Below are 25,649 nucleotides of genomic sequence, written 5' to 3'. Positions count from 1 at the left end.
CCCAACAGCTTGCTAACAACCTAGCAAAAATTTTTTTTTCCTTTTTTTATTTACAGAAAAAGCAGGCATTGGGTAAATATATATATTTTTTAAATCACCACTGCCATTCTGCATAGCCTTTAATTATAGCCGATTTTTGAAGTGGTACACTTTATTATAGCGATGAAGGTTCAGCGCGAAGAGACTGGGGTCATAATTAAAACAATGGCCCATGCAGGTGATTAAGCATCCATTTTAATTACACCCCGGCACTACGGGAGAGAGGAGGAAATTGGTTCATAGGTGGCATCACGAGAGGGAGCGGGCACGCAGACTAGTGTGCCTTTACTGGAAAACGGAAGAGGGACAGAAAAGGATGAGCTTGGATGAAGGTAGGAGTGATGACTTCATTCTTCATTTATATCCTCTCTCTTTCATCTCCCACTCGGTCTCGTTTTTTTTCCAAGAACAGTTTGAATTTGTGTCACTGGGTCTACCCACGCAGACTAGTTTGCTCCGGCATCTTTAGACTTTTTATGCCAGAGATAACAGGTCATAATTTCATTAATTCCTTATTTATTTTTTTTATTTAAAAAAGATCCCAAAATTCTTTTCCTAATTTAATAAATTCTTTTCATCACAAAATCATTTTTGTGATGGTACTGTTCTACTAGTGACCTGGGCTCGCACTACGACATAGCATTGTTTATTCCTATTTAGCGGTGCATATGTGTGGGGGCATTTTGGGTTTGAGCCCCACCACCACGCGGGTTGCTACTGTTGGAACCTTGGCGAACACGCTTAACCCTACACTCAGACCATAATAGCCACAGTCAGGGTTGCATCACAAAGGACATCGGTGTAAAACTTGTCCCAAATTGTGTAGTCCACAGCATTCTTATTCTTGTTGCTGCCACTCTGAAATGCGTTTTTGCTCACCACAAATATAAATGGTGTTTTTTTTTTAAGTTGGTGTTACTTATACGACCATGCAGTAACTAACGTCATTAAAATCCAATATTTCCTATTTTTATTAAATGAATAAATCCCTCAACCTATACATTATATATCTATACATTGTCTGCTGCATTTTTTATTTTTTTTGCCTGATTGAACAGGGTCACCCAAAAGTATGAAACATAAAACATTTGGCAGATGCCCTTCCCTACTATATATATATATATAATTACACATCTTAGAGTGGTAAAGACCTTGGCTCAAGGGCACAAAAGTGGCAGCTTGTGTGGTACTGGGGTTTAAACCTGGGACCTTCTGACCTGATCAACACCACCACAGGACAACAAGAGCACAGTGTCAATAAAGCACCAAAGCCTCTGACTTTTCAGTACTTGTGCACCTGCTGAGTACAAGAACACTACTTAATAGATCAGAATCATTGTTACAGTACGTGCCGAGAACACTTCCGATATACTCCTGACCTTCCCAAAGATGGCAAGTGCCAGTTATATCTAGGCCTATTCCATCTCCTATTGTTAGTTCCAAAGCCATATTGGGAATTTAACCAAGCACATTTTTTTTTTGCAGTCATGTCCAGGTTCTCCTATTAAAGTGACCAGCGAGTTTATATGCTTATGTGCTAAATTACATGCTTTTGCACAAGAAAACATAAAACAGATGCCCTGTGGTTTGAACAAGAGATTTTATTTATTACAGCCCGAATTGCTAACCCCTTCATTAAGTGCCTTTAAATGACTCAGCGGCAAAAAACAATTTAAATTCTCTCTCTTTCTCACTTCCTTCTTTCTTTACTCTGCCTTTTTATTATTATTATTATTTTTTTGTTGTTGTTGAAAGAACACATATTTCCTGGAGTCAGAGTGGGCACGCATTGATATTCTGCATCCTGCTTATGCCAACAGCTAAACGGTATCAGCACTCAACCAGGATACACTTCATTCCACCCTGTGAGGAGGGTAGGGGACAGACGTGGTGAGGTGGAGGAAAATGCAGCGAAAGAGGTGAAAATGAGACACATTAAAAGAGAAAAGGGTGAATAAACACATGCGAGAGAGGAGGGAGAAATGATCCTGACACCTCCGTCAGCCACCAGCAACCACAATGACAAGCAGCAGTGCTGCGACTTGCTGTTCGGGGTTTGTACAACGTGAGAATAAACCTTACAGATTTCTTGTAATGGAGTGAAAAAACGAGAAATGAGTGAGTTTTTAAGAATGCATAGGAAGATAAGTAGAAAACCTTAGAGAAGAAAAAAGAGAGGGGAGGGGCACATGGGGATAATGGAAAAAGAAAGTGCACTGAACAGCAAAAATATGGAGCATCCAACTTAGGATAGACAATAGCACTGTGGAAAGATAAATGGCAAGGAAGTTAAAGAACAAGAGAGCAAAAAAAAAAAGAGGGATTTGGAGGGCAAGGATTTGTTAAAGAAGGAAAGAATCGTGAAGGAGTATCAATGTAGGCAAAAAAGAGAAGGATAAATGAAAATAAAAGTAACAAAACCAGGCATGAGAGAAGATAGGAAATGGCAGATGTTGTGAGAGTAAGTAACAGTACAAAAGGAGATTTCTAAGGCAAGTGAAAGCGATACGAGCGAAATCTCTCGGAAAAAAAATGGACAGTGAAAGAGAGAAAACAAGCAGCGCATTGGGGTCAAAGATCCTCAGCGGGAAATTGAATTGCATTCTGGGATGGAAGGAGAAAGAGTGATTGGCTGGGAATTGGTGGAATTTGTTGTTGTGTTGTGCTTGTAGGGAGAGGCAAAGTGAAAAAAGTTCAGCAATGGTTTCATTCTTCCTGAAATGGTACCTAAGTGTACTGGAAACCCAGACTGGGACAAAACGCTTAACCTTCACACAGAAAACAAATCAACCACCCATCTCTGATCGCTGAAACCTTTTATTGTTTAAATTATTATATTTAAAGGATTTCATTTACTCAACGCTGAGCTTAACTCAGACCTTGTGTGAAATATATGAAAAGAAAAATCTCTATATCACAAGTAAGTATCTTCTATACCACTTGTCCTGTAGACAGGGTTGCAGCTAGCACTTTTAGTGGAGCCTAATCACAGGACACTTCCAGATTTACCCTGCACATGGTGCCAACCCATCGCAGGGCACAAACACACACACACACACTCTACAAGCAATCTTTGGATTGTTGGAGGATACCAGAGTACCTGGACGAAAACCACCAAGCATAGAAAGAACATGCAAACTCCTCACAAACAGACCCAAGTTGGGAACCTTTGACCCTGGAGGTGTGATTCCACAGTGCTAAACACTACTGCACCATACCGCCTCCAAATATTCACTGGTACATTAAGTAATTGTTTATTGTAAAGTACTAACCTTCACCAGCAAAATACCTTTTCAGCCAATCATAGGAAACTTTATACTATGTTTCTAAGATCAATACAATCCTAAATCTGGCCCTCTTTATGGTTGCTTTGGTTAATTTCTCTAAAAGAACCCTTGTTCTTGGTAAGGACTGACATTTTTTAAGGGTGTAAGCATCTCCGTGCAAGTTAGAACAATGCCAAACATTTTCCATTTTCTTTTTTAAACATAAGCAAAGGAAGACTGAAGGACTATGAATACACTCAGTGGGGATGGCCATTACCAGGGACCAGCTGATACGATGCACACAGAAATCAGAAGAACATTTAAACGCTTCACATACAGTAACCCAAGCTCAAACTGGCATCCCTGGAACTAAAAGGCAGTGACATTACCCGAGACACCATGTCATCCATAAACAATAATACATAATAACAATATGCAAAACAGCCACTACTGTACTTCTTACCTTCCTTGCAGTATTTCCCCCTGAAGCGTGTGTGCGTGCAATCACATTGCACCTCTCCAAACTGGACAACACAGAATCCTCCATTAAGACATGGGTTTTGCTTGGTACACAAGTACTCCAGGTCGCTCTGAATTCCTTGGCTGTTAAGCAAGGTAGGAGGCATCTCGCCCACCTTCAAGTTGGAAATAAGGCCCAAGAACGGAGGCTCGTATTTTACCGTGCTGGAGGTGAGGGCAGACAGGCGAACATCTGGTGGAATTCCTCCCACGAATAAGTCACTAACCACGGCCATCTCCCTGCGCTTGGAGCGAACCTCTGCCACTTTGGTCTCACCATCCACCATAAGCATAGTCTCGCGGTAGTTGCGTGTAAGGAGGACCATGTGCCAACGGTCGTCACTGACACGAGTCTCCATGTGAATGCTGGCTGGCTCAGCGCAGTGGATGGCGAAACGCAACTTTAGATGTCCCTCTGCGATCAGGAGCTCTAGAAAGTCGCAGTTGCCTCCATCATCCAGGTACAGTACGAGGGCTTTGCTAACATTGGTTTTCAGACTGAAACTTAGCTCTCCGATCGAACCTGCCTCCCAGCGGGCATAGCGAGCCCACTGCCCTGGTGCTCCACCAAACTCCAGAGCCTCCACAGAATGAAAGTACCCCATTAAGGCTAAGAGCCACATGGGCCACCATGAGGACCTGGTTTCCCTTGTCATCCTGATTAAATCCTGAATAAAATTTTTATAAACGGAGGTGAATCTTGGGCAGGATAGCTGACAAAACTCTGTGTTTCTTTTCCAGTGGGGGATTAAACTACAGAGTGGCACACTCAAAATCTCCAAGGGCCTTATTCCAAGTGCTGAGTGTTCAGCAGATTCTTTAGCTTCTTTGTCACTCTCTGGTTCCGGCTTGATTTTTTCCAAAATCTCTCCTTCTCTCCATTAGTGGGCACCCTTTGAACTGCAAGAGAAGTCAGAAGAACGAATCTCAAACTTGTGTCTGTGAATTCAGCTGAGGCATGCGGTATTCCTCAAAAAGAAACGAAGGGATGAAAGTAGGAGATAAATTAGCTGATTCCGTTTAAATAGCAAAGGGCATCTGAGTTATCTCGCATCCAGTGGACAAGAGAAAGTGTGCATGGTCCTCTGTCACCTTGGTCTACTTCTCCCTAATCCGTCTTTTCCTCCCAGAGGAATTAAGCCAGGGAAGATCCTGGTTCTTGCATCATCCTGACCTCAAGGCCGCTGCAAGAGAAGAACAAATGAACATAAATATCATGCACAAGTGACCAGAAGTGCAACAGTCAAAAAAAAAATCTTTGTACAGTTCATAATATGCTACGCATATCTTTTGTTGTTGTTGTTTTATTTTGTTAATTTATGGTGTCAATTTGGTTTGTCTTAGATAGTCAGTTAATTAGATGCCCTAGTTAGCTAGATTCTGTTAATTTATGTTGCATGTACTGTATGTAGCACATTGGTCCTGTAGAAACGCTGTTTCCTTTCACTGTGTATTTACCTGTAGATGGGTAAAATGACAATAAAAGCCACTGGACATGACTTAACTTAATGCGTTAGTCAATATAAACCATGCCCTCTATGAAAATTCCCAACGATCAACAGATTTATTTAGAGTACAGACAGGCCAAAAGATCATCTATGCCCTAGGTGACTTTTTAATAATAATTATACAGACATACAAGGAATGTTAATTATTATGACACGGGTATAGCAACTACTTAGACAGAAATATCAGAAGCGCTGTGAAAATCGCACCACATGTCTGCTGTGACTTGACCTATTAATAAACCAAATCACAACAAACGAATTCAAGTAAGTGACTCAGTCTGGAGTCATACATTAGTCACACATTTACTGACTCAAAAACTACATGTGAACTTGACTACTGTAACTAGTTACTCGATTCGGATTTAAACTTTATTGACTCCCCGCCAACTTAACTCAGATTTGTATTTACCTGACTTGACGTTTTCTTTCACTTGTAACTCGGCTTTTCGGGAAAATGACCTTTGAACTATAAACTGATGAAACCGAAGAACAATAATCCCAGAACACTATAAGCGACAATGGGCAAGTCTAAGAATCTAATGATTTGGGGGTTTTAACAAATTTTTTAGATCTCAGTCTGATTGGGCATCCCTTGGAAGTGCTGGACAAACAACTCTGGTCCATGGAAGAATCTGCTTATATCTTGTTGGCAGAAACCACAGCACACCTTGAAGGGTCTTGTGGAGAACATGCATTGATGGGTCAGAGCTGTTTTGGTGGCACAATGAAAACCTATGCAATAAGGCAGGTGTTTTTTTTTGTTTGTTTGTTTGTTTTCTTTAAGGTTTTAGTTAAATAAATAATTTTATATGATGATTTTTATTTTATACAATGATGATGTTCTTTTGGCTGCTTGCCTTTCCTTTTTGGACTGGCACTGAGGGTGCCCTGCAGCTGCACTTTCTGTGTTTGAGGCATTGGCTGTCTTGTGCATGGCAGGCAAAAAGCCTACCACTGAGCCACAAAAGCCCTGAAGTATATACTGTATAAAGGAAAATAATATCTGGAATATGCATTTTCATAAGTTGAAATATATTGAGTTGATGGTTAAGTTCAGCCCCGCTATGTCAGGAGAGGTTGGGTTTAGATAGAGCCCCAGGAAATCCTGTTTATTTTTATGCTTTAAAATGTGTTATTTTATTACATATCATGCACATAGTTTAATAGGGACAGACTGCACACTGACCAGCTCCCTATAAATAATACTGCAGGGTGTTTTCTTTTTCCCTTTATGTACAAAAAAATGCCCTCAGTTTGAGTGTAAATAGGACATCTAAAGACCTTTGACTCCACTCCGAACATCTTTAAATATCCCACATAGCACATGCAGGCGAAATCATTGTTAGGATGCAAAAACTATTCAACTTTCAATGTCATATTCACAAGGTGGTGTCATGATGAAGTGTATTACTTTGCTTTTATCCAGGTATCTTAAGAGTCCTGGCATTAATAAGGATGAAAAACTGACTGTTCAATATATTCTGTGTCTTAATTCTTCTACTAAACAAGAGTGAAGTGTAACCAAAGGAAATGGTGATTGCTGCACTTGGCCTACAGTAATAGTCTGTGCTTTCCTTTATTTACTTATTTCAGAAGAAGGATTTAATTTCCTATACAGCGAACTCACAATTCAACCTTGCTTCCCCCACACTCACCTGATGACTACTTTCTTCTATGGAGTTTATAACTCACTCACGTCTATATACGATGTATAATACGTCTATTTCTTAAGCACGGCTTTACTTGTTAATCCAGTTCTCTTACTCACTTGTTCGCTGACTTATAATCTATTCAAGCTGATAACTCATCACTCACGACTAAAACCTTTTGCATATGTTTAACCTCAGGGCTGTTAAAAAAAAAAAGGTAATTTTTTGCAATTTGTGTTGCATTGGCTTTTCTGTAGGATCGGACCAGACAGGATGGCCCTTGGTCTCCGCAGCCATACAGTAAATGAGCCTTTGGTGCCCATGATTCTGTCGGCAGTTTACTGATATTTAACTGATAATCAATGTTAATGTGTTGTGTTATGTTATGTGGTGTTAAAAACTGTATATTTAGTCATATTTTAAGGGAAAAGGGTCACACAAATGTTGTGCATTTAAAAATGCATGTCCTTTTGGCCAAACTTTTCTCTGTAGTCATAAACTGTGCCCTGGATAATATACTGTTGCCTTGTATACTAGAACTTCCTACTATATGCGCTACAAAGCAGACAGATTGTGCACGCAGTTGTTCTGTAGGTTTCTGATTTGAATAAAGCCAATGCAGCAAACAACAAACCAAATGAGAGCCATTGGAACCAATGGGAACCATGAAGAGGTCCATGCTTGGAGAAAATCTTCTGGGTTGATTCTGGGTAACTTATTTGCAAATATGTTGCTTTATTTATCTTTATCATTAGTAATTAGATTGTGAACAAAGAGATGAGCTTGACTAGAGGTCACTGGCTGTGGAGCACTGGATTTATCCAAACGAGACTACATACAGCATTATACAGGCATTATACAAGCATTATACTCACAAGATGATGGCTAGAAGCTCTAAGAATCGCTTCATGGGTATTTTTGTGCTACAAACCATAACTGAAAAAAGTGTGATAATGAGAAGTTTTAACTTAAGGATGAGAGGCTTTTTATACATCATTTCACAAATTACCTTTACTTACACTATGGCATCAAAGCTATTACGGTTCCTTTGTTAGCCTCATATCCATAAAGTGTGTATCCAAATGTGTGGCTGTGAATGATTTTTATACCTTTATGCAAGCTGTTAAGCGCACATTATAATCAAGGAAAGCTTGTTTAAGCTCTATAGCTACGGTTAATACTCACAGATGACTTATGCCAATACTATCAACGTTTATTCCGCCACTGAACGCGACGGCATCAGCTGCTGAAAATGAAAATCGTGATAATTAACCTGCCAAATCGGATTCACATTAGGGAGAATGGTGAAATATTCGCATAATGCCGTTGAAGTAGGAGAGCAGATATATATTTTTTTATTTAACAGGTCAGAGATTCGCAAAGTTTTGTTGACCAAAAACGCTTCACACCTGCCTATATAAAATGTTCTCTGGGAACGGTGCAGCTTTAATTCCATAATCCAGTCAGTGAGGTTCAAGAGGGGTCGCCCGGGAGAAACAAGTGCAGAATTTTCCACAGTAACAAAATACAATAAAGGAACCAGGGACCCTGGAGGTGACAAACAGCAAACAGGGGTGTAAGGAGGCAACAGTACGGTACCGCCATCCTTTTAAACAACGTTAAAAGATAATATGAAGCATCATTTTGTTATATTACAGTTTTTGCTTTAACTGAGAACATTTGACCAATCTCTCTCCCTCTATCTATCTATCTCTCTCTTTTTATGGCTCAAGGGTCTTTTTTACAAAAAGGGTGAAATAAATGTTGCTTTATTTATCTACTTCGGTTTTCTTGAGGATTATGCTTCTCTCTCTCTCTCTCTCTCTCTCTCTCTCGCTCGCTCAAGGCTTCTGTCTCTTTAAGCTGAAAGTAAATCAGGATAATGAATATAAAGTGATGTGTATTTTTCGAGGTAACTAAACACTCTTTTTTTAGATGTTTTGACTAACCTTTGACATTCTTAACATCGATAGGAGAGACAGAAAAAGAAAGAGAGAGAGAGAGAGAGAGAAAATACAGAAATAAGATCAACATTTATTTCGCCCCTTGAACGCGACAGCATCAGCTGCTGAAAATGAAAATCGTGATAATTATAGCTGTGAAAAACAAACACGTTGTTTTGTCTGGTCGTGAATAAAAGCAGACATAACTTTAAGTGAAAGGAGTGACAGTGTGGGAGTATAGAAAGTCTGCAATATCCCACCCTTCTCTAAAATCGGGACTCAATTATTATTTTTTTGCGATAATAACGTACTGATCTGTACCGCCACTAGTCACTGGGTTTGAGCTTTAAGACTCTTTAAGAGCTTTAAGGTTCTCAAGACCAGTGCTCTGGAAAGGTTACACTTTTTTCTACATGTTTAACTAATCAGAAATGATCAAGCACATTTAGAGAAACAATTCATGTTAAAACTTTGCGCACCCCAAAAACTACCCATAGGAAATGTTACTATGGTATGTACGGTAGTTCACTATGGTAAACTATACGGTCTTTCGGCTGCTCACGTCAAGGGGTCGCCACAGCAGACCACCTGATCTCAACAACAACTTGGCACAGGTTTACAGGGTGCGCTTCCTGACACAACCCTCCTATTTTATTCAGGCCTGGATCCAGTGGCACAGCTTTCATTGGCAGGGGTTTGGGGTTTGAGGATTGGGTGGGAATCAAACCCAGGCCTTCTGCATTGGAGGTACCATTTCAGAAGTGGGGTAGTATTATGGTGTATACCACCTTAAGACTTTGAATTCCATGGTAGTTTTTGGATCCCACAGTGGATACCAAATTTTAGCAGGTATCTTATATGGTACAGTTGTACATATTGGGCCATATTATATATCTTAGTACAAACTACTGGAATGGTAGGGTATAGTACCATATGAGGCAATAGCGTATTAGATACCTTCTGAACTTTGTATGTACTTTAATATTAAAAGGATCAATATGTACTATGGGATTTAATTAATGTAGATAAACTGTATCCTTGTACTGTTTCTTGTTCCATAGTACCATACTCTGGTTCCAGGTAGAACCATGTACCATACTATAGTATACAGTACATACCCAGCTATGTACTAAGGTAGAACCATACACCATAGAATTTTATAGAGTACTGGACTGCACATGTACTGCATTTATCTGCAAATATAGTACATATGCCATACATCAGTATCAAAATTTCTGAGAAATTTGATCAAGTCTGGATTTGACTTGAACTACAGGGGGAGAGGAACAGACAAACCTGATTTTTAGGCAAAGCCTGTTTTTCGTCTTGCTATAAATTAGCCACAGTGATACCTGACAGGTTTTCACAGACCGCCACACACACATGCTGGGATGTTGCCAACTAAACTAGTCTACCTCTCATTTTCACAGCGGTGTGAATCATAATTCAAATGTGCTCTGCCATTTCATTGCTCCTTTTGTCTTTTCCTCGACAACGAGTCACTTGGCTGAACAACCAATCCCGGTCCCCGTCAGCGCCAGTCGAATTCTCTTCCCGTCAGTCGGTGATAACTAGTGGCTGACGAAACACTGCAAAATACCGGCGTAGCAGTTGGCTTGGCGTTTGTTAGAGCCCTCTCAAGGCTCTCACAGGGTCAGGCGTCCATCAGAGCGGCAATCAGTAAACACCTCGGTACCCTGACCTCTTGCCTCTGTAACGGCTGAACGGCACGACAGTCTCTCCACTCCACAGTTTCCTTCCCAAATGGTTTAGTGCTGCTTAAAAATAACCTTTGACCTCAATACCCTGCTAATTTTCTATTCTGCTAATCTTCTGCACAGCATCGGATAAAAATCAATACGATTTTGGAGGAGAATTTTGCCTCGAAATGATAAATGGTGTAGGCGTTTTTATAACAAACCAATAAATAACTAAATAACGTATTTTCTTCTTTCTGTTTTACCTTTTTTCACTGCTGAAAGAGAGCTATAAATCTCAGTGGAGCAGAGGCCAAAAAATAGTCTCGTCTGTCCAAGGGAGGCTGCTGCTTCTGCTGCTGTGAGATAATTAACCAGGAGCAGCTCGAGACACAGTGAATAGCCTTCTCCTTTAAAACACTGTCTGTGTGTGTGTGTGTGTGTGTGTGTGTGTGTGTGTAAGAGAGAGAGAGAGTGTGTGTGAGAAAGACAGAGGAAGCCTGATGAGCTCTTTTAAATGGATTGATTCTCTCGGCAGAAACTGGTCGTGCGCTTTGTTGCCTCCTGATTAATTCTCGGCAACTACATACATCCTGTTGTTGTCCTCTCCTTCTTTCTCTCTCTCTCTCTCTCTCTCTCACACACACTCACTGCCCTTACCTTTCTCCCCCTCATTCGTCTTGGAAGAAACATCTTTCCGCACATCCTTTTTTTTTTCTCTTTCCCGCATTTTAAGCAAAGAAAGGGAAGAACGCATGTACATGCTTACACACAGCATCCAGCCTGATAGAGCTAGACACAAAAGGTGAATGGGAAATGGACAGACTCCTACCGTAATCCAATACAGGGAGAGAAAAAACCCATAGTTAATTTAGTTTGCCAGTAGAGCCACAGAAATCTTGTAGCAAGTGGATAGAATTTGAGAAAACAAACTGCAATTTCACATTTCAACATTTTACTAGTCAAGCCAGAAAGCTACATCTGCGTTTTAGGGCTATTGGTTTAAACTGGTTAACAAAAACAAGTTTTCAAAAAAAAATTCATAACATTTAGAAAATATTTCTGGAGTAGAGCCATATAAAGAAAATTATTATATTTTGATTAAATCCAAGAGAGTCAGAATACAATCACAATACTCACTATTACAAATAAATTAATTAATATAAACAGTATTTCTGGAATAAAGTCCTAATATTCTGAAAATAGGGCAACACGGTGGGGTAGTGGTTAGCACTGTCGCCTTGCACCTCCAGAATCGAGGAGGAGGGTTGATTCCTGCTTCAGGGTCCATATGCGTGTACGGACTTACTCCCGTCTCCCCATGCTTGGTGGGTTTTTGGGGCTAATTGGTGTTCCCAAATTGCCCACAGTGTGTAATTGTGTGAGTGTGCATGTCTGCCATGAGATGGACTGGGGTGTACCCCGCCTAATGCCCAAAGTCTCCTGGGATAGGCTCCAGGCTTCCTGCGACCATGTATACAGGGTAAGTGGTATAGAAGATGTAGATATTCTGAATATAATTAAGAAAACAAAAAACATACTTGATACCGAGCAGACATAACCTAATACAAAGTAGATGCCATAGTAGAACTATGCACCATAATGTAGCACATGTAGTATATCTGAAAAAATAAGTGCTGTGGTACTGTCACAGCATAGGTAGAAGTAAGAACACTTGCTTTAAATGAGTTTCAAAGAAATTCTTTAAATTAACATTCTTAAACATTTGTCCTTACACACTACTCCTTTTTACCTGCTCTGTCTTGCGTCTTGCAAGTTTTCTTCTGATTTTCAAGGACCAGGCGTTCTACTCGCTGAATGTTCACAGTAATGATTACGGATGTACGGCCTTCTTCAAAATGTTTGCACCGGTAAATGTTTTAATGCAGCTAAGAGATTTTTCACTGTACTGCGCTTGAAGATTTTTGTTTCGCACCATCACTCACACAAAAATAGAATTATATATTTAATTAAATATTATTAAAATTCAACAAACATTGGTCCATTTTATTGTCCAGTTAGCAATGATGTTCAATTAGGACCTCGCCGTTCTGTTCTGAGTTATCAAATTTTGCTGTTATAAATTTGCTTTAAGGTTTGTTGTTTTGCTCTTCGATTGTACTGTATGTTTTGGCTTGATGATGTATTTACAAGTTTGTATTGCGCTCCAATGGAGTTCATCTTCAGACTGTATTTATTCTAATGTCTCGAAATCCACTCGTGCATCTAGATTACAAGTCACGTGAGTCTGCTTTAAGTAAAAAAAAAAAAAAAAAAAGAAATGAGGGAAATAAGGACAGCGTTAATGGACGGTGAAGGGGACAGCCATGTTTGGATTCTGGAAATGGTGCACTTCCTGTTCCTGACACACGTTTCAGTGCTTTTCTCATCTTCGCGTTCGTGCCTCACCTGCTCTTCTTCTCTCTCAGGCAGCGCGTACGAGCAAAACAGGCAGATAAATAACTTCTTATTGAAGAGGGAAAACACAGTCCCTCCTTGCTTTCATTCTGCTTACTGCTTATTAACTTTTCTTAATTAGATAAATTATACAACAGGAAACACTGCTTCATTAGCGAACTCTGAACCAAAATTAAAAAGGCCCCCTCTTTTAAAAAAACTAAAACAAATAATAAGTATGTAATGATATTAAAATCTAATAGTAATAAAAATATTTTAAATAAATTAAACAGACCACAAACAAAATGTCTCCTGACAAATAAAACTGCTTTAACATTCAATTCAAGCATCATTATTACAGCACAACAAACTGTTTTCCTATATACTGTATATATATATATATATATATATTATTATTATTATTTTTTTAAGTCCATCAGTATTCCAGGTCACAGAGCTTCTTATATTCAATGGTTAAGTTCTCCCCCCCCCCCCCCCCCCCCCCACACCCCCCTTCCATAACCATTCTGAGGATTGAAATTCAAGCTGCTATGCCACTGTCATACCGCTTCACTGTCACCGTCCTCCCGCAGCACTCGTCACAGATTGAAATGTCATATCCGTCTCGGAAAAAGCCTCATTAGATTTCCGCTTTTAGAAATTCTCGGGACATTCCGTTTTTCAAACAGGAGCTGAGAAACGGAAAACACCAGCGGTCCATGACGATTTGCGATTCAGTCATGTGACATTTCAGTACAACTGACTTATTTGTTAATTTTATGCTTCACAGATCAACATTTGTAGCAGAGAAGCGTTATGCTAGGTTCTGTTTCAGGAATATTGAAAACCAAGGAAATCATTAGCTTCTTACTTTGGCACAAACATGAATGTACACAATGTTCACTGAAGTGTACATGTAGTAAATAAGCCAAGGCTTGTTTAAGGTTTTGCACTCGTGCTACAAGGCTAACAAACAAACAATTCAGACCAAAAGGCAAGCTTTGTGAAAAGTACATGTCAAAACCCCTCACAAGGAGAGTGTCCTTAACCCTTCTTCATGAAGAAAAACTAAGTTAGAATATTCATATGAACAAAAGACTGTGGTGAATGTTTTGAGAAAAGCTAATTGAGGTAAAAGAGTTCAAATACATGATTTTACCAAAAATATAAAAATTGGACACAGATTATAAAGACTGCTGGAAAATAAATGCTATTTTTACCTAAAAATGTGGAACAACGTTAGCTAATGCTAACTAACAAGAGTTTTTTTTTTTTTTTTTTCTGCTAATCAATCACTAGCCTGCAAACCACAACTCGGTACAAAACTAATAATTAAGGTTAAAGATTTTAAATACATGTATTTAGCCAAAGTATGAAAGTTGTCTGTTGTAAATAACACACAGATTATAAACCCTAAAAAAAAAAAAAAAAAAAATGTTGGGTTTACCAGAAAATTTGGAAAAACATTAGCTTTGGCTAACAAAAAACAGCCCTGCTAATCTCCTATTATTTAGAAAACCACAACTCAAAACAAAACATGTTTAATAATAAATTACAGTAGGAATAAGTATATTATTATTATTATTATTATTATTATTATTATTATATAGGCTGTATCTGATAAACATTTGTTGGGAACGTACTGTCAAGTTCAAGTCAAGTTCAGAAGCTGCCAAATTGTAAAACACTTATTTAAACCATAGAAATGGTAAGGCTCATAGACTTGTGAAATGTGAATAAGAAATACAAACAAACAAAAAAAATGATATATATTATAATATACAGTTTATACAGCATACACCTACCCTCTTTTTTAAATTTAAATAAAATTTGCGTCGGCATATGAAGCATTTTCAGCATACAGTTTACTTTTTTTGTAATATTGGTATTATTTTAAGGTTGCGATATTGGTCGTTTTTGGGTTGTAATATTGGTATTACATTTACAATATTTTTTATGTAAAGAATTCATATCGCAATATGAATTTTTGTCTTAAGAACTCGCCTTTAGAACAAATTAAATTTGTATGCCGAGGTTCTGCTGTATTTAGATGTATAAAGTAACCATCAAATTAACCTTAACTGTCTTTTTTTTTTTACAGATCATTTAAAAATTCTTTTTGCATTTCAATATTTTGTTATAATTTAAAGTATACAATTTTTAATATTATCACTAATTAAACATGATTAAACTTATTTTGGGTTCGATCGCACTGTCAACTAAAGGGGTCTAAACCTATATGTAAATCAGATCGAAATCTGATTTACATATAGGTTTACAGATTACATAGATTAATAATCAGGCCTATAGATTACATATAGGCATTCATGTGACTGTTCTGTCAATCCAACACGTTCGCTCATCACAATTTTATGCTAGGAAAGATGAGGGATGACATGGAAAGAGGATTTCAGTGGTGGTATAGTGAGGTAACCTTGAGGTAAAACACGCTACCCTTTTTATCCTGACAAGCAAGAAAAAAAAATATCTGTTTTCTAATCTAGCTGAAATTCATAAAAGACATCTATGTAAGTACCTATTTAGATTTGAAGATCCAATCATCAAAAGAGCTGGTGTCGTGCAAAAGAAAAAAAAAAGAATGGTTGATTTAACTTTTAAGTGTGTTAATTAATTCAGACAATGAAGTGATTTTACCCTAAAAGTTGGATATCAATGTAGCTGAGTGAACATACATAAATGAGGCAGCAGAAGATTACTTACTTTTATTTGAATTAGATAAAAAGGTCATAGTGAAAAATAATGTAAGTGTTATAGGGCTTGAAATAACTCATGTAGCCATAAAAAAAAATTTAATCAAAATTACAGGGCAAATACTTAATGTTTGAAAAACATGAAAAATCTCAAAATGAAAAGCTAAATGTTTACAAGCAAACTGAAAAGAAAGGAAAAAAAGGATGCAAACCAAAGAAGTAGCAGCATAATGTGCCTTTTTCCAGTGTGCTTGAACACATCTAGTCTAGTAATGAAACATAGTATAAATACTTTACTAATGTAGAAATCTAACATATCCGTACTTTACTTCATTTTTTAACTTTGACTTTTACTCCACTACATTTCATGAATAAAATGTGAATGTTTACTCTGACACATTTCCCCTAAGCACTTTTGTTTCCTGTTACTGCACCAGTTTGAGTTGGTAACATAATGTGTGGCTTTTACCAACCACCAAGAGCAGAAGATCCCTGTTGTGATCTCAGTAGAATCAATGATCACTGATACGATCATGGAAGCACCTGCTGTAGGCTCTACTGCTAACCTTACGACTCAGGTAACAAATAAACACCACCCTGACTACAGCGAGGAACTCAGTGGTGGCTAAAACAATTGCGTTACGCACCCATGGCCTCATTTGCAAGAAAGGTTTTTGTGCATTGGACTAAAAGATTCTTTCTCTACTGAATGTCACTGAAATAAATTTCACATCCAACACAAAAAGCCCATTGAGGTAAGTTCAAATAATACACCACATTGTCAAATCAATTTAAAGTTAGTTAATTAGTTATCATCATAAGACTATTCAGACATCTGGCTAATGTAATGGCCAGACTAAGGTGCACTAGCTACTATAACATCGCTGATTAGCCTATTTGCAGATTTTTAACTACACCTTATTATGCTTTACTGTAAGGAAACCACACCAACATTTATAATTACTTTTACTTCAATATCACATACATTTAATATAAAAAAAGAATATATAGTTTTGGCAATTTCATTCAGTCAACTTAAAGACTTTTATTTTGAAACAGTGATTTTACGGTAAAGAGTTCTAAACAGTGATTTTACGGTAAAATTAATGTACTTGTATTCAAGTATCACTTTCAAGTACTCTATACAAAACTGAAGAAATTATGTGCCAAATGTGTGGGTTGGTTAAGGATTGTTTAAACATCTGATCTATAGTACAGTGCAAAAACTTTGAGCCAACCCACATTATATATACACAAATATAACAATACTGGAAATTTCATATACCCAATTTGCTCTTTGTTTCCTGTTCTGCATATTGTTTCACAGACAGACCCCGAAACCAGCTCCTGAAACTCAACTCGCATGCAGGAACTGTGTGACCTGGAAGTCAATAATTTTTTGTCATTGCCTTACAATGCATCTTATAATGAAAAAAAAAAGTCCATTGTTTTCTCTCTGTATCTGTCTGTCTATCTATCTGTCTATCTGTGCCTCACATTTCTCCCCAACCCATCTGGTTTAGACGATCCCTCAGCATGACTCATCTGGTTCTAAAGAAGTCGGGGGTAACAAGCGACATAGGAGTTGCTGAGGAGAGAAATAATATCGTTCCGAACGCGTGGGAGATGGGCTGAAACAGGCTATCGCCTCTAACAGTGCGCTGCGCAATCTTCTGAAGCCAAAACAATTTACACTCGTAGATTGTTGTTAGAAGTGCCTGTCGAGGATCAAATGATGCTTTCTGTGTGTTCGGAATAGTCAATTTCCCAGAATGCACGGCGTGTCTTTTTGTCTCTAATGAATCAAGGCTTCAAGATCGGTGTGATGACTGATGTGCTCGTCTGGATTCGTTATAGGATACCGAGCATGATGAAAAGTTATTTATGGACCTGTGATCTGCCTTTTTTATTGCGTGGAGAGAAAAAAAAAAAAAAAAAGCCAAACCTAGTCAGCGCAAGCAGAGTTTACATAAAGGAATCATTAGACTTCTTTCTTGCGGAGATAGGGTTGGTACTGGATAACTGAGTGACTTTAGATGTGCTGAAATAGAATACTTGTTTGCTTGACTGTGTTCCTTTTTATTTCACATACAACATCATTTCAACTCAGTGTTTTATTATTCGGTTGGGCTAGTTTACACCCACAGCAATTTTTGAAAAACATAATTGATTCAGGCAGCCATACTTTTTAAGAGCAGTGAGCTAGAAATCAATCCGCAAGCTAGTTTCTTCCTTTAGATACTTAGAATTATTAATACAGTATATATATATATATATATATTTTTTTTTTTTTTTTTTTTTTTTAGATCATATACACTATATGGGCCAAACCTGCAATAACACTGTATCTAAATGCATATACTTTAATATGAAGTTTGTTTCCCTTTTGCAATTATAACAGCTTCCAGGCTGTCCACAAGATTTTGGAGTCTGTACAGTCTGTTTCTGTAGGAATTTATACCTATTCATTCTGTAGTGCATTGGACCAGAAGGCCTGTCTTACAATCAAAGGTGCTCAATGGGGTTAAGATCAGGGCTCTGTGTTAGGGCCAGTCATGTTCTTCCACACTGAACCAAACCATGTCTTTATAGTCACTGGGGCACAAACTGTTGCCACAAAGTTGGAAGCATAGTGTTGTCCAATATGCCATGGTATGCTATTGCATTAGGTTTGCCTTTCACTAGGGATAAGAGGCTTGATTGAAACAACTAAATTCAATTAACCGGTTGGGCCAAATGCTTTTGTCCATATAGTGTCTGTATACTGCCTATGCCAAGTTTAAACCTTTCTGAAGTTAGACGAATTGTTAAAACTACGGGCATTGGTGGGTTTCTTGCCTGCCATGCGATAGGCTCAGGTTCTATGCCCAAACCCCAACCACACTAGGTCCCAGGCCTGGATAAAATGCGCAAATCTGTACCAAGTTGTTGTGCGGCTCAAAGGGTTCACGACAGGAGCAGCTGAAAATGCTATTTTTGTGCTACTAGCTTGTTACACAGAAAAATGTTGTTTCTAGAACAAAATAGGTTTAACAGTTTTTAAGTAGCTAGATAGCTTAGCTACACAAGTTTTATTTTAGCCTTCGTCTCCCAGATATAAAGTTAGTTTGCTAGCTTGTAATGGTAGTATTCTAAATGCAAACATAAATGTGTGGTATTTTTAAAAAGTGTTACCAACTTACAACAACAATAGAACAACCACAACAAAAAGTGTAATGATTATTAAGACTCAGGTCCATTTTACTAGCTGTAGCTAAATGCTAGTGTACTGCTTGCTCAAATCTGCATAGTCTGCTAAGTTAAATTCAAGCCTGTGTCCATTTCCTAAACTCTGGGATAAGTTTCAGAGAGAATGTAGATAAAATGTAAATAAAAATCACATTTATTTCTATACTTGAAGCCGCAGCATATTTCTCATATTTTAGCACTAACTGCAGATTCGATTTTCCATGCTAGCGTTTGCAACTCTGGCTACATACCAGCAGCATCTATAATATAAAATGAGGAGAAAAAAAACCTCACTAAATCTAGGGTAGACTGTATAATCTTATTTATATGAATATGTCCTTCTTAGTGTATTATGTAATAAAAACATCAGGCTGTGAGGCTTTCAACGTGCGCGTGGAAGCGCGTGCCGGGCTATCAACGCTCCCTGAAGATACTTCTGAACATAAAGCTATTTGTGCCTTAAGTCTGTCTCACTAGTCTATCTCCATCTTCAGTCACACACACACTCAGACACATGCCTCAAGTCCCCACGTTCCACTTGATTGGTTCCACTGCCTGAAGAGAATAGTCAGATGTGAAAGTGGGAACGCATTTAGCATGATGAGATCCCTCCTTATCTCGCTCCTCATATATTTCTTTCGTCTAACTGCAAAGTTTTAGCTTTTACAGAACACTGACAATATATACCTACAACGGAAATGTACATGAAGCATCACAGCAGCTGTGATGTTTATTGGGCTCATTCTAACTTCGACACTCACAGGGAACTTGAATGGTGGATATTCCGCGTAAATAAAAGCTAATATTAAATTCATTTTTAAATAGCTGGTATGATGTTTTCTTTATAGGAGAGGTTGTACTATAAAATGTATTGAAGATGAACATGTCATGCTTTTAAGGGAATATACTGCTGTTATAAAAAGCTTGTCTCTTGGGTGTTTTGGGTATTGAAAATGAGCCCCTAAGAGCCCAAAAGGTGGCCAAAGAATCTTTATTTATTCTTATCTTGTTATTTCTTTTGTAGGAACATGTTAGCATCTTGTGGGAACAAGTTATTTCTTCTGTTGGAACATGTTATTATCCTGTGGGATTAAGTTATTTATTTTATGGGAACAAGTTAGCATGTGGGAACAAGTTATTATCTTGTGTAAACAAGTTATTTATTTTGTTGGAACAAGTTATTATCTTGTGTAAACAAGTTATTTATTTTGTTGGAACAAGTTATTATCTTGTGGGATCAAGTTATTTACTTTATGGGAACAAGTTATTATCTTGTGTGAACAAGTTATTTATTTTTTTGGAACAAGTTATTATCTTGTGTAAACAAGTTATTTATTTTGTTAAAACAAGTTATTATTTTGTGGGAACAAGTTATTTATTTTCTGAGAACAAGTTATTATCATGTGGGAACAAATTATTAATTCTCTGGGAACACATTATTATTATAAGGGAACAAGTTATTTATTTTCTGGGAACAAGTTATCACGTGGAAACAAGTTAGTCTTTTTCCAGGAACACATTATTTTATAAGGAAACAATTTATTTATTTTGTGGGACCACATTATTATCTTGTGGGGGAAAAGTTATTATCTTGTAGAAACAAGTTAGTTATTTTGTAGGAACACGGTATTATCCTTGCGAGGTAATGTTATTATCTTGAAGGAACCATTTTTTATTTTGTGAAAACATGTTATTATCATATGGAAACAAGTCATTATCTCATGCACACAAGTGATCAACATGTGGGCACTGTATTTATTTTGCTTTTCAATTAAGTTATTACATGGTAGCAACATATGCATAACTTCATGCAAGAAATGTATTTTGTGGGAATCAGTTATGATATTCTGGAAACAAGTAATCAACGGGAACGCACACACATTCATTAATTTATTTTTTGTATTTCTTTTTTTTTAAATAAACGAATTAAACAAAATAGGTCACATTTAAAAAAAAAAAATTCATTATCCTTTATAGCTATTCTTATAGGCAACCCTTTTATTTGTTGTACTTTACCATTGTTTAAATTGTACATTTTAGTAAGAGTGCAATTTTTAAGTTTTTTTAGGTTATACAGTATACATTGAATCTATAAAGTGCGTATTACAATTATGAAGGTCAGTAAGAGGTCTTTGCTTGAAACTCTGTTCTACTTGATTGAAAAGTCAAAATGTGCCAACCTGCCACTGTTCGAATCTTGATTTGGAAAATGTTCAATCTTAAAAATAGAATAAATATAAAGATAAAGGCTGTGCTTATAGAGTCTCGGCATGGAGGCCATCACCTCAGAGTTTCTCTAGACAACGTGACTGCACCATGATAGGTAATATAAGCTGCGGCTACAGCGTTACACGGCTAATTGTCCCTATTAATATATAATAAAGGGGCATTAATTCCATGGCCCCCTGGGACTTAATGGCACTTGCTAACAGGCAATTAGATCAGATTTCGCTTTTTAAAACCGCACACTCATGACAGGTCTTTCATCCAAGAGAAAGAGCGAGAAAGTATGACAGAGGGAGTCCTTCCAAGAAACCTGTGCCTATTAAAGTGCAGGTCAGAAGAGAACATATAGAAATAAATGTAACATACTTTTTTTTTTTTTTTTTTGCTAACCACTGCACCAGTTGTGTCAATGTCATTTTTGAGGTCACCCTGTTGTTTATCTTTTTTTTTTTTGTTGTTAATGCAGGCATACTACTTATAAAGGTAACTGTTTCAGCCTAAAACCTTTCCCTTACACGACCTCTACAGCACAAAGCGGAAAAACATTCTCTTACTGACTGATAGCAACAAACACACACACACACACACACACACACACACACACACACACACACAGTGAGACAGAGAGAGAGAGAGAGCGAGAGAGACATGCACACACCCACTGGGACACACACACGGATTGCTCTGGAGACAGAGGGAGCAAATGCGAAAGGCAATCCAAATGAGATTGGCTGCAGTAAATGACACTCGATTACCATCTTAAATATACTGTCAAAAAGCAATTTGTGCTATGCATGCTGGAGGCCTGGAATTTGCACCTTATTAGGGAGCCTGGACTATCATTAGGATCTCATTCTTTTCCGATTTCCTTCCCTCTCAGTGTCACTCTTTTTGGGTGGGTGCTAAAGGGTGGGTGGGGGGGGGTGTTTCATTCTAAAGCAAACTGCTTGCCAGAGACTGAAAAAGTCATCACAGTGAGATTATATGTCAGTAAAGGAGTGGATGCGATCTGCCTAAACGGCAAACTTCACCCAGTGTTCAGCTCTTCCAAAATACAGAGATGTTTCCATGAGCGTTTTGAAGTGTATATGTAGTATTTATATAGAAAGAAAAAAAGAGAGAGAGGGAGAAAGTATATATACACTAATCACGCATAACTTTAACACCACAGTTGAATTACATTGATTATTAATCATATACTAGTAAACTGGCAACAGGATCGTGGGTACCCAAGGCTCACCCATGCTCATGGGCACCAAAGGCTCCCCCGTCTGGTTCGATCCAACAAAAAAGCCAACTCAGCATAAATAGCCATAGAAACGTCAATACTGGCCATGACAGAAAGGCAACAGAACACCCAGTTCTGCTCAGTTCAGGCCACCATCTACCAGAGCCCAAGACACTCCTATAGTAGAGCCACGTCCATCAGAGCCAAAGCACGATGGGAATCCAAAGCCAACATGGCTTTAACTTTAATGGTTTTAATGTTAAGGACCGATTGGTAAACTATTACCAATATTACCAATTTCCAACATTATAATCATATTCTTGCATATGAAAACAATTAAAACATTTGGAAAAGACTTGCAAATGAATTAAAACATAAAATTAACAGACATTAAACCTCACTTATCCTTAATTCATGATTGGCACCTGTTGCTTAAAAAACAAAACAAAATTTTTTTTTGCTACCATGCTTACTAAAATTATTTTGGAACCCATGGTGATATGTCTTTACTAAATCTTGCAAAATGCAAAGAAAAACACACACACACACACACACACAAAATTCTTTTAAGTTCTTAAGGTGAAATTGCTCAAGGGCGGCATTTGTACAGTATGCCTACAGTAGGTACCACTGTATAAACTGTATATACAGAAGGAACCAAAAAATGTATACACATTTCAAAAGTTATCTATCACCTTTTTTTTTAACTCGAATTGAATTATGGCAGCAATGTGTGGTATTTTTTTCTTCTAATGTCGTCAGTAGTCGCACCCTTGGTGATGCTATCATGTGACCATCCATCCATCCATCCATCCATTGTCCAACCAGAGACCGTGGAGACCAATGGTGACCATTGTATTTATTCCCATTTTGTACGACCATGGTAGGGCTTCAGGTCAACATTTACATGTGCATTCACACACTACGGGCAATTTGGTAGCGCCTGTTAGCCTTATCTGCATGTCTTTGCACTGTAGGAGGAAACTGAGGAACACCACGCACAGGGAGAACATGCAAACCTCATGCCATGTGACTGTCAGTATTATGTTAACTCTACCTTTATCTTTGTCTGTTATAGCTTAAGATTCCTTGCATTTACAGTAAATGGCAAAAAATGTTATATAGAAAACTTCATCAGATAAAAAAAATTGCACTTGTTTATATGTTTATGTAGAGTACCTGCTTTAAAAAAACAAACAAAGAAAACAATAGCATGTTATAATGCAAATATAAACCGTAACCATGGTCAGAGACGTTATTACAGCAAATAAATCACCATCATCTGACTCGACCATTGACCATTATTGTGATATAAACCAAAGCACTAGACTAAGTCCGGTCTAGATCTACATGTATTTTAATATACTTTAAGATAATACTCTGAGCTTATGTCCAGTTTCTCTAAAGCCATTAAACTGGGCAAAGTTGGTGATTACACACTGCTCTTACACTGTTTATGGTGTTCTTGAAAGAGATCACGTACAGTGCTGGAAACCTTGTACAAAGGTAAATCAAGTACTTAAAAACAAGGAGGTATTATTACCATCCTCTGGTAATGACCGTCCATTGACCTCCAATTACACTAAAGTTTGGTCATTAAATCTTTGTAAACAGGGCTTATGGGGAAGCAAAGCATTTCATTTTACCAGTTTACACCTCACTCCAGAAACGGAAAGAGCGCTACAGGTTTACGACCTTGTCAAGCACCATGCCTGCTATTGATCCTACAGTACCAAACAACAAAAGGCTGTTAAATCTTTCATTACTGAAAAGATTAATTATACCAATTTATTCATATATTACCAGGACTATCAGCAGTTTTATAAGTTTCCGTCTCAAAAATCAAGAACGGGAAAAACTCACCCTTTATGCAAATAACATGATGAGAAGTCTATATTATTATTATTATTATTATTATGGCTTTATAAGCCGTAATGCTTTTGATTTGAGCTGTCCATGTTTACGTATGCTCATATGTTAGATGATTTTCGGTTGATTTGCAGGTTTGGCAGGTTAAATTTAAAAACGTAAAAGCAGGGCTGAGACGATACTGTATGAGATGAGACATTTTTCATGGAAAAACAATATAGATGTGAAATATTGCCATTGTCCTTAACAAAACTAGTTTTTCTTCAGTAGAGAAAGTGCTCCTGAACCTCAATTTGGGATTAGAGTGCAGGTTGGAATGTCACCTTGTGCTTCGTGACACTAATGTTAAAGTGACTCCTATTGGGTCTGCACCTGTTTGTTTCTTTTTTTTTTTGTTGGCCATATTTCTGTACATTTGTCTGCATTTTCTTTCCCAGATTTAAAGACAAGTATCCAGTGCTGGTGGTCTAAATGCTAATGAAAGATGCAGTCATGAAAGACTCCGCACTGGTGTAAATCACACACAGATGATGAGGGAAGGCCGCACAGTTGACTTCATAAGCATTTTGAAATAGGAGAAACGAGTGTCCCCAGAGGACTCGTAATGTAATTGTGGACTTAAGTATCCAACCCTGTGTGTCTTACCATGTTGCTCATCATTTTATTCACCAGCCTGCTTCTTCTACTCCTTCTTCTCCTTCCCTTTCCGTGCCTCTCTCACCGGGATTTCTAAAGATAAACTCTTATCACCAGGCCACAATACAGAGGCCATTCATTCCCTGCAGGGGTGCAGATCCTGAATGTGTTGTGTGAAGCTTTCTGTAATGCTCACGGTTAAGACCATAAGAGCGTATAGATCAGCTGTCTTATGCTCAGCCCTGAAGCAGATTTCTTCCCAGACGGAATCCATTCGCACTGGCTTTCAATAATAACTAAAAGCAGTGATCGGGGGTTTCATCTTAGTAGGAGGAGTTCAAAGTGGATTTTACAGTATGTAATGTTCTATGATCTAGTAAGCTCCATTACACATCAATGGAAGAACTATCTTCCATTAATGTTTTGATGCTTGTTAGGAAACACAGCAATCTATGAATCACTCACTCACTCACTCACTCACTCACTCATCATCTATACCGCTTTATCCTGTATTCAGGGTCCCAGGAGACTTAGGGCACGAGGCGGCTACACCCTGGACAGGGTGCGAATCCATCGCAGGGCACACACACATACACACACTCACACACTCATTCACACACTATGGGCAATTTGGGAGCGCCAATTAGCCTAATCAAGATGTCTTTGATCTTTGACTGTGGGAGAAAATCGATTTACCCCGAAGAAACCCACCAAGCATGGGGAGAACATGCAA

General features: G+C 37.9%; 1 protein-coding gene across 2 annotated transcripts in view; it reads right to left on the bottom strand.

Annotated features, from left to right (window-relative positions):
* nrxn2b (neurexin 2b) overlaps positions 1 to 25,649 on the bottom strand; it is a 703,577-nt gene that overhangs the window by 607,947 nt on the left and 69,981 nt on the right. For both annotated transcript variants that reach the window (XM_053479498.1, XM_053479499.1), the window contains one exon: positions 3,769 to 5,008. In XM_053479498.1, the coding sequence (XP_053335473.1) occupies positions 3,769 to 4,480 (712 nt within the window). In that variant the 5' untranslated portion in view covers positions 4,481 to 5,008. The remainder of the gene's footprint in view (positions 1 to 3,768; positions 5,009 to 25,649) is intronic.

The sequence above is a fragment of the Clarias gariepinus genome, chromosome 20, assembly GCF_024256425.1.
Source record: "Clarias gariepinus isolate MV-2021 ecotype Netherlands chromosome 20, CGAR_prim_01v2, whole genome shotgun sequence".
Taxonomy (NCBI): Eukaryota; Metazoa; Chordata; class Actinopteri; order Siluriformes; family Clariidae; genus Clarias; species Clarias gariepinus.
The sequence above is the reverse complement of the archived record's forward strand: the minus strand, read 5'-3'. Positions and strand labels throughout refer to the sequence as shown.